The sequence below is a fragment of the Poecilia formosa genome, unplaced genomic scaffold (assembly GCF_000485575.1).
Source record: "Poecilia formosa unplaced genomic scaffold, Poecilia_formosa-5.1.2 Scaffold88, whole genome shotgun sequence".
Classification (NCBI taxonomy): Eukaryota; Metazoa; Chordata; class Actinopteri; order Cyprinodontiformes; family Poeciliidae; genus Poecilia; species Poecilia formosa.
Genome location: NW_006800027.1, coordinates 1,881 through 11,706, shown reverse-complemented (window position 1 = coordinate 11,706; position 9,826 = coordinate 1,881). Strand labels below are relative to the sequence as shown.

General features: G+C 34.9%; 2 protein-coding genes across 4 annotated transcripts in view; both read right to left on the bottom strand.

Moving 5' to 3' along the window:
- The window catches only part of LOC103141594 (nuclear GTPase SLIP-GC-like), an 8,315-nt gene extending 5,145 nt beyond the window's left edge, over positions 1-3,170 (bottom strand). The window contains exons 1-11 of the mRNA XM_007557299.2: positions 2,895-3,170; positions 2,716-2,797; positions 2,336-2,448; positions 2,113-2,157; positions 1,951-1,989; positions 1,685-1,709; positions 1,506-1,586; positions 1,322-1,415; positions 861-1,077; positions 532-765; positions 68-274 (exon numbers count right to left, since the gene is read on the bottom strand). Of these exons, the coding sequence (XP_007557361.1) occupies positions 68-274; positions 532-765; positions 861-1,077; positions 1,322-1,415; positions 1,506-1,586; positions 1,685-1,709; positions 1,951-1,989; positions 2,113-2,157; positions 2,336-2,448; positions 2,716-2,782 (1,122 nt within the window). The 5' untranslated portion in view covers positions 2,783-2,797; positions 2,895-3,170. The remainder of the gene's footprint in view (positions 1-67; positions 275-531; positions 766-860; positions 1,078-1,321; positions 1,416-1,505; positions 1,587-1,684; positions 1,710-1,950; positions 1,990-2,112; positions 2,158-2,335; positions 2,449-2,715; positions 2,798-2,894) is intronic.
- Positions 3,171-4,408: 1,238 nt separating this feature from the next.
- LOC103141723 (uncharacterized) lies at positions 4,409-8,608 on the bottom strand. 3 transcript variants are annotated; one of them, XM_016674027.1, is made up of 5 exons: positions 7,235-8,608; positions 7,087-7,144; positions 6,203-6,315; positions 6,012-6,056; positions 4,409-5,648 (listed from the first exon to the last, which is right to left on the bottom strand). In XM_016674027.1, the coding sequence occupies exons 2-5, from the start codon at positions 7,127-7,129 to the stop codon at positions 4,806-4,808; spliced, it is 1,044 nt and encodes a 347-aa protein (XP_016529513.1). In that variant the 5' UTR covers positions 7,130-7,144; positions 7,235-8,608; the 3' UTR covers positions 4,409-4,805. The 3 variants fall into 3 exon arrangements, with proteins under 3 accessions (XP_016529513.1, XP_016529512.1, XP_016529514.1); XM_016674026.1 differs by having other exon boundaries at positions 7,063-7,144; positions 7,235-8,606; XM_016674028.1 differs by having other exon boundaries at positions 4,409-5,621; positions 7,063-7,144; positions 7,235-8,606.
- Between the last annotated feature and the right edge of the window lie 1,218 nt (positions 8,609-9,826).

Genomic DNA, 9,826 nt, shown 5'->3' with positions numbered 1-9,826 from the left:
ATATATATATGTGTGTGTGTGTGTGTGTATATAAAATGTGACAATATAGTTGTGAAGGATAAATTACCCCTTTCCACATTGTATCTCTGCTTTTATTGCGGTCTCCATTTCCAGGAAGGTCCACAAGTGTGACGTGTTGGAGAAAAGGATTATCTGGTACCCTGACAGTCACACACTTCACAAGTGGCCAGTACCACTTCTTTATTTTGTCATAGTCTTCGTTTTTTGCAGCATCCCTTGTATATTTGACAATATCTGTAGATAGATCCTTAGCCTGCAAAACATAATAGTAGTCATAATATTAGTAATAAATTATGACAGCTGAAAGTAATGACATTTTACTGTAAGCCTCTCATTTTCAATTGAGAGGGTTACAGTAAGCTCTATGTGCCCCACCTTCATGTAAACATGTGCATGTATTATTGTATGTATGTATCAGAATTGTACAATTAAAAAAATTATACAATTATGATATATAGACATATTGCTGAATTGATGCAGGAAATTACTGTTAAAACCTTTGCATCTTACTGATTCAAAGACCAAGGTTTTGCTTGTTGAACAAAGAAATTCTGGAATTTCTTTGAAGTACTTCGTCTCCATGAGTTGTTCGCAGGATTTTTCCTTCCATTCATCTTCATACAGAGCCGTCAGCTTATCAGCGGCATCATGGTATTCTTCATCAGAATCATCAACATTGTCTTCCGTTTCTTGATTTCCTTTTTTAATGATAGAAAGCAGTGACCCCAATTCATCTTCCCAGTCCTAAAAAAATAAAAGACGAATTGCTTTTCAAGTGATGTGTAAAATTACAGAAGTAACATTTTTATCAGACTTTTATAAGTATATTTTTAGCTTACTTCAGGTGAAATGAATTCGATCTCCGCCTCGTATTTTTCATTTTGCCTGTTATCCTCCACTTTAATCATGACTGAGGTGCAGGCACTGACACTTCCAGAGGGCAAAAGATTCTTCTCTTTAAGGACAGCATTTATCAAAGACGTCTTTCCAGCTCCAGTTTTACCAAAGACACCAACCAGCTCCTTCTTTTCTGTCTCCAGATTCTTGATTTTAGTTCTGTAGAAAATGTAGCCATTATTGAGCAACTCAGCTTTAAAGTGTGTGTCTACACATAAGAAAATATGGGAAGGTTTAACAAAAGCTCAAATGTAAAAAAAAAAGACAAGAAAAAAAAGAAGATGCAAACCTTTTAGTAGTCTGTGAAATTGCATCTGTGAAATTGCATCTCTAGATATCCAGGAATGTTTTTTCTAGTTTGAAAATTTTTTCTTGGTTTATTTTCAACTTAAAATCTACTTACTTCAAGATCTTATTGAGATCACTGTCATCTTGCAACATGGCATAGATGTCCCCCATCGTGTTTCTCACTGTATTTAACATCTTTGCTTCTGTTTCTACAAACAGAAGCAAAGATGCAGAGCTGTAATTTAAGTATACCAATATTATTATTTTTATGTTGGTACAATGTGTATAAAAAGAAATACCTGTTGACGAATTTGTCTCACACTTCCTTTTTGCTGCTGGTTGTCCTTTGCTGCCCAACTGTTGGCCAGATTTTCGTTTTCCTTGTTTTAAAAAACAAAAAGTTACTCGTATTGGTTTATCTTCAGCAGTTGTTTTAATGTCAATGTGCATGAAAAGACTTTGATCTTGTATTTCTCACCTGTATCGCTTGTAGAAGGTAAAACCTGAAGATGAACAGAAAAGTTTGACTAAACTTAAAAATGCTTTTCCATTATAAAATTGTTTAAAGTTCATAATGTTTATTTTATTACACTGGCATTTTCATTATATTAATTATACATTTTCCAAATAGACTAAAAAAACATAATAATAACATACGTATGATGTCTTATGATTTATGAGATAAAAGATGAATGGTGGCCATGTCAAAGAACTATATATATATATATAATTATTCCTTCTCACCTCAGTCATACCAGTTTCTTCTTCACCTTTCTGGTGACCCTGCAAATAAAATAACCTTGGTAAAAAGCTTTTATAATTGAACACTAAAGCTAAGTAGCCATATCACAGATGTTAGGATAAAATACTTCACTTTAAACTAAAATAAGAATATGTTTGACTTACATGTGTTGGAAAATGATTTGGGCTCTCATTTGGGGTTTGTTCTGCCTAGTGATAAAATATTTTTCCAAATCTGTTCAGTCTTTATTATCAATGGAATATTTTTCAATAATAATAATAATAATAATAATAATAATAATAATAATAATAATAATAATAATAATAATAATATGTAAAAGCATATATCCACACTAGTGAAAGTTTTTTTTAAAAGCACAGGACATACCTTTAACCGTCTGATTAACTTTTTGAATTTTAACCTTGATCCCATTTTTGGAATCAACTTTTCGATGTCTGCATCCTGAAGCATATAAAAAGTTTCTGTATCAATCCCTTCATCTGTAATCAAAGAACATCTCATTAGAAATCAGTCATGCCAATATTTGAAGAACAGTTTGTCCTTTTGTCCTCTGGGAGGCGCTATGTGTCCTTAAAAAGCAGAATAAAGTGACTTTTTACTACAAGAACATATTCATGGTCACATTTATCTTTGTGTTCAAAAGATTATTATTGTAATATATTTAACAGGTATTTGTGAATCGATGTATTTTTAACTTTCTTGTAACATTATCCTATGATGACAAAAGTAACAGTGTAATTCGGTACCTTTAAATACTTTAATCAAGTCATTCAGACCAGCCTGGGCTAGTGTGTCACGAACAAAGTCATCCATGACCAAGAACAGAGACTGGAAGATAAATCATAAAATCATAATGATATATTTTATGTATGTATTGTTTCACATAGGCATTTAAATTTTTAAATTTGATTAAAAAGAAACTCACCTAGAATGAATGAAATTATGGCTTCAGGCTTCAGATGAAGAAGAGAAAAATTGTCTCAAAGCTGTTTCACAAAAGGAAAGTTGATTCTTCGAAGTCTGACATTCAAAATAGTGGACAGCAAGGAAATGAGAAACAGGAAGGTGTGTTTTGGTTGACAAAAAGAGGAGCGGCAACGGAAAACAGCTAGAGGCGTCCACACTGTAAAACAAACTGTTTGAGTTTTGCCGATTCAATTGGTTCAGAAATATTCTAGCAGATATTACAACTGTATGAAAGATGGTCACAAATTTAAATTATCTGGTCTAAAAAAAAAAATAAAAAATAAATAAATAAATCAATAAAAAATAAAAACAAAAACATTTCATGACAAGTTCTTAATTTTTACTAAGTCCATACATTTAGAGACACATTTGTTCAAGATTAAGTCTATAACTATTTCTTATATTTTAAGATTTTTCAATAAAATTTTATTTGAGTTCTTTGCAACATTATCAAGTTTTCTAATATCTATCTTTTACTGCTATTTATGTTTTTAATAGTTTGGTAAGTCCTACTATTTTATTGATAATCCTATTTATTATTTCAATTCCAAAATTCTTAGTTGTTATTTCATTATTCCTCACTCCTCCCTCATTTACTTAAGTTGTTTGATGTTTTAAACTCTTTCATTTCTTCATCTGCTTATTACTTGGCACTATAAAAAGTGTTCTTGATCACTCCCATAACGTATATCCGTTTCCTGTTGGGACCGATCAAGATGAGTCACAACCAGAATTAAAACTGACAAGTGAATTTCTCAAAGCAATTAGTACAAACTAGTTTAGTTGATAGTTCATTCCTCAAAAAAACAAGAATAAATGAATATTTTGAGAAAGTCCCAAGGCAGAGGGACTGTTGCGGTGTGTCTGTTGGATCGATGGCATGACTGGGCTCTCTGTCGAAGTTTGGAGTTCTGTTTGTCAGGGATGTAACAAGAACAAAGATCACACTGTACTCATGATGAAAGATTGATTTGTTTTATTCATGGTAGAGATAATAAATAGCACTGCTCAAAAAGAAAGGAAAACTGAAAAAAAATTAATATAATTGTGGAAGCAGCTCAACTATATCTTAACATTAAGAAAGGAGAGAAGTCAATCTTCTCAACTTCATTCATGCAATCCAGAAATTTGGTTTAAGCCTCAACTAGATTTTATAATCCAAGTGTATACAGCGATAAGAAATCACAGTAAGAAGAGACAAGGTGGGGTAGTATCAACCTTTGTGCAAAATATTTGGGAAAGAATTGTGAAGAAATGTATAATATTGACAGATTTGTGTGTAATGACCCAAACAATGGGGTGATGACTTTTAGTTCTACAAGGAATTCCTCATTCATTAAATTTTAATTTTACAGACATGACATAAGTTATCAATCAATCAATCAATCAAATTTTATTTGTGTAGCACATTTCAGCAGCAAGGCATTTCAAGGTGCTTTACATAATTAAAGAAGAAATAAAAACAGTATGTGACATTAATAAATAGATGAAAAGTAAAGATAAAAACATTAAAAAACATAAGAAACAAAAACAAAACACACTTTTATTGCGGAATTTAAGAGCCTGTCGTCGCCGTACTCCGCTAAGTTATGCCAGTTATCAAGCAGCAGAGACTTGATGCATGTCCAAACATATTTACAGCGTGTGGGAAGGAAGGAGAAACTGCTACTTGGAGGTGGAAATAATAGTAGTGAACATTTTGATTCTGTGTAGAGAAATTCACCAAAACAATTGAGAAAAACTAACATCCAGCCAAAGGGATGTTTTGCTCTGCAGAATGTCTTTCCCATGCATTGTTGTAGAGTCAGACCACAACATCTCTGTAATTTTGTCTATAAATGTATTTGTGATTTTGTCAGATGTACCAGAGCTACTGACGTTTGGAAGAAGATGAAACTAGACTGAATAGTGGTAAAGTGACTGTAAATGAAATTAGTTTGTGGTCACAGATGGGCATTTCTAATGCTGTACAGCTTGAAAGTGTTAAAGCAGAGCAGCAGACAAGATCCAGAATGTGACCTTGGCTGTGTGTAGAAAAGTCAACATATTGCTGCATTCCAAAATCGTCCAACAAATAATAAAAGTCACGTGTCAGAGTCTTGCTGAATTTGTCCATGTGAATGTTGAAATCACCCACTACGATAATATTTGGGGATAAGGACCACAAAAATGTTAAAAGAGAGGAGAAATCGCTTAAAAATGCTTTGTTGGGTTCAGGAGGGCGATAGATGGTGGCTAAAATGGTGGGTACTGATAAGTGGATTTGCAGTACTATAGATTCAAAAGAGTTGTAAGTGGGGACACTGACAGGAGATACAAGCCACTTTTCTCTGAAGAGCACTGCGACACCGCCTCCTCGTCCAGAGCGTGGTTGGCTGATGTGAGAATACCCGTCTGGCGCTGCCCTGTTTACATGTGTAAGATCGTTTTTCTTCTGCCAGGTCTCTGTCAAGCATAAGAAGTCAAACTGCTTTTCCCTCAAAAGTCTGGAAACGAAAGACTCTTTGTTGGTGAGTGAGCGGATGTTTAACAAGCCAACAGAGACGGTGACGGTGCTGAGAGACTTTATGCTGGTCCTGGCTGGGTCAGAGGTCACATTGTTGGCAGTGAGGAGACGTTCTCTCGGTCGACCAGGTGATGATGACGACAGGGATCTAATTGACCGGGAATCATCTCGGGTTGGACACTGTTCAGATACAGAGTTAATGTAACAGTGTGAAAGAGATAGTTTTCTTTTAGAATTTAACATTTTACAAGTTTATATATACCTTTTTTAATCAAGTTGGTGTTAAAATGATGTGAAATGATTTGCATTTGCTCATTTTAGTTAAAAGTTTAAAAGTTAGCAATGGGTAAGCCCAGAATTATTCATACCCCTGGGAGGATTATACTTAAAAAATGTAATTGTCTTTAATTGAATTAAATTGATAGGGAAAGGAGAGACTAATTTATTAATGCTGTAGTCCTTCCTTTGTGAAATGAATTGCTTTTTCATTCATGATATTCATGAAAAGAAGTGAACCGAGTAATGAAATATTATTTCATATTTATCCAGTGTAAAAGTGTTTATACATACTTGTGCAGGACAATGCTGCGTCCGTGGATTTCTGCTTTGTTCTTCCTGTTGACAAGTAATACATTAGAAACCCAAAGTACGTCCAATAAAACAAAAGAAGCACCAAAAAGCATCGAGTTACAAAAGCAAGTATCAACAAATTTTCATTAGGCCGAAAATGAGCAACAAAATGGCATTAACCTGGGAATTACCTTTAACAGCTGGAATCCCTTTTTGAATTGGGTCCTTTGGTCCACGTTTGGAATCAATGTGTCAACATCTTGATCTTCAAGACAATAAAGACTTTCCATGTCCATTTCTTCATCTGTAATCAATAGATGTTCTTAGCCATGCTGATATCATTTAAAGCTGCTTCAGAATTAAGCTTCATGAACATGGTACAAAAATCATTGTAAGATACGTCTGCTGCAGTTACTGAGGTCTGTTATAATCTAAAATGGCCGTATAGTAAACACTTGTTAAAAAACTGCTACTTTTATTATTCAGGTAAATGGATCTAATTATGGCCATGCGATAAAAGTCAATAGGTCAATCTATGAAAACATAATTATAAAATCACACATATTCAACTTGTGCCTAATATTGAGGTTGGCAGTCAATCATATAGCAACATAAAGACAACAACCATGCACACACACACACACACACACACACACACGCACACACGCACACACACACACACACACACACTTCACCCTTAAAGGTTAATATCTGTGGTGAATTTCTATCCTTATGAAAGATCTAGAAAACTTCAGACATGCCACAAATGAAATATTAACATACTTGGAAAAACTAGGACTGAATTATGCCACTTGAGCTGACTAGTACATTATTACGAGAGAAAGCAAAACCTCCAGTGAGGAAATGCAAAGGTTTTGCAAGGTAACACAAAAGAAAAAAATCTTCGAGTCTCCTATAGAGCGCCATAAACAGTTATGCACTAGAGGAACAACTGTTAACTTGAGCAATTTAGTGACATCATATGAACATTTGCACAAATACATTATCCAAGTTGTTTTTTATCCAGCGACAGTACAGTGCAATACTTTACCTTTAAATGTTTCTATCAACTCACTCAGACCCCACTGGGTTAGTTTGTCACAAACAAAATCATCCATGACCAGGAACAGACACTGAAAGATAAATCATAATGATGGGATTTTATATATGTATTTTTCCAGCAAATAGGCATTTAGAGGTATGAAGTCAGATGAAAGGCTCACCTCGCAATGAAGAAAGCTATAGTTCAGTCAGCAGGAAGAGAAGAGCAAAAATGTTCAATTCAGAAGATTCAGTGAGATTTCTGAGGTAAAGTTGATTCCTCAAAGGTTTACAAACAAAATGGCAGAAAGCAAGAGTTAGAAAAGAGGAACAACAAGATATGACATGTCAGGAATCAGAAAGACAAATGTGGAAATGTTGGCTGGTTGAAAAAAAAGAGGTGTGGCAACACTGAGACGCTTCCACACTGTTAAACAAACTGTTAGATTAACTAATTAAATTGGTTTAAGAATTTATGTGTGCAGATTAATCAGTATTTCTTTGAAAAATAGTATAAGTTTATCATTTAAATATGCATTAATTAAACTGACTATTAAATTACAAGTAATTGATAAAATGTACTTATTTGAATAAATAAGTTAAATTCAAACTAATTATTAAGATTCTTTTACTGATACATATTGCCCTTAATTGTCAAGATTGAAGTCAAGATGTAATACTGTTAACAGTTAGTGTGCACTACTTATCATATATGCTTGTCCTAAAGGTGTTCTAGTCCACTCCGGGTCCAGAAAGGTTATTTTGTTACTCCTTAAGACAGCTGTAAGTAACATTTATAAAATAAAATATGTCTTTTAGATATTTGTGAAAATCACCACTATACCATGAAATTATACAGATTATCTGTGAAAAAACAAACTCCTCCATCTTATCCCGATGATGCTGTCATTCGCACAAATACACTGCTGTGTCAGAAACAACCAATCAGAGCCAGGAGGAGGATCTTAGCGCTGTTAATCATTCTTTGCATGCGTTGCTCATACCCTACACGTTTCTCTCTCTGATGATGACACTTTAACAGTTTTTCTGGAATGGTAAGTTATTTCTCACATTACCACATTCAGCAGTTCATACATGAGCATCATTGACATCGCTAAAACGTCCTGCTGCCTCTGGCTCATTGGTTGTTTTTGACTGGGAGCATTGCATTTCTTCAGATAGCTATAGCAGCACTGGGGAGGTGGAGCTTAATGTTTTTCACACATTATCTGTTGCATATGCTTTCACAACATGGTGACAGTTTGAAGAAATACTGATACAAAAACTGATTATTGTAAAAATTACTGCAGCTTTAAATTGAGCACTAAAACATAATTAAGCATATTTTTCTTACCCCTCATCTTTGGAGCAGCCTTCCTGAAGATCTGTTGGAAGCTGAGAGTTTGGAAGTTTTTATTGTAAAAGCAATGCTTTATGGTTTAACTTTTACATGTGATAGTTTTTTGCAATCTTAGAAAGAATTTCATGATCCAATCATATTTGAATATTTTACATCCATTTAAACTTTTCAGAGTTTGGCAAGTTCTATAATCTTATTGACAATATTCTTATTTTGGATTTTATAATTATCTTGAATTGAGCATTTCTATACATTTTGTTTATTTAATGCATTTATTTTTGTAAATTTATCTTCAGAGTTTCCACAATTGTGTTTCCTTAGTTCATTGTCTCCTTTCTCTTTCGTTTCAGCCTCTGCATGTTCCTTAGTTCATTGTCTCCTTTCTCTTTCGTTTCAGCCTCTGATGTGATAAACTTTATGGCACGGTAAGAGGTGGTGTTCAGTTTGAAAGATCACATCAACATCAAACAGAGAAACCATTCCTCTCTGTTGGCACGCTACCAAAACCGTGAATCATTTCGCTTGGTTTGTTTCGTTTCACCATCAGCCTTGATGACCTGCAGCAACAGATAGTCATTAAATTTCTCAATACTTTGAAAAAACCCCACCCAAAAAATTCAAAGGAAGTGGTGAATATATAACGTACATTTCTTTTCGAAAACGAAACCATAAAACTTCAAAGGAAAACAGTGAGAAAAACCTGCCTAGGCGGTTTTTCATCTAACATGAATTAATAGCTGGCACTGTTTTATAACATAACAACGGCACTGTTTCATAACATAACAACTTGTATGTGTCACCAATATGGCTCCACGCTCAGTTCGCGATACAAGGGGGAGCAATCAACTCAGAAAACCCAACCAACGGAACAGTCAAATTTAAGATCTTTTATTACTACAAAGAGTCACTTGCAGTAGGGACTATATATAAAAGATTAAAAAAAAAAAAAAACAGTCCTTTTCTCTTTTTTTTATGAGATCCCAAAAAGTTTCGTAAAAGGCAGTCACCAGTTCCAGATCCTCGGCTGAGTTCCACTTGCGCTGCTCCAAGTGAATGCGGCCCGTCCACCCTTTGTCCACTTGCCAGCTCCCAGCTGACTTCTTAAAAACTCCGGCACTGCCCGCTCTTCGGCATATCACGATCCTTTACAGCCAGACCCAGCTAAAAAAGAGAGACAGGGAGAGCGCCAGCAATCCTGTCCCAAGACTCCATCGAGAGGCTACTTTCCTGTAAACACTCTGGGACGGAACACTACTTACAGGCGCGGGCAGAGGACCTCCTCTGCCCTGATTCTCTGTGTTGAGCCGTCAGTTCACCTCTCGGTGCTCTATGTCTGGGGTGCGGATTTTGTCCGTCACTCGTCAGGATCCGTCTCTTTCGCTTGCAGGGCTCACGCTCTCCCCTTCTATCCAGG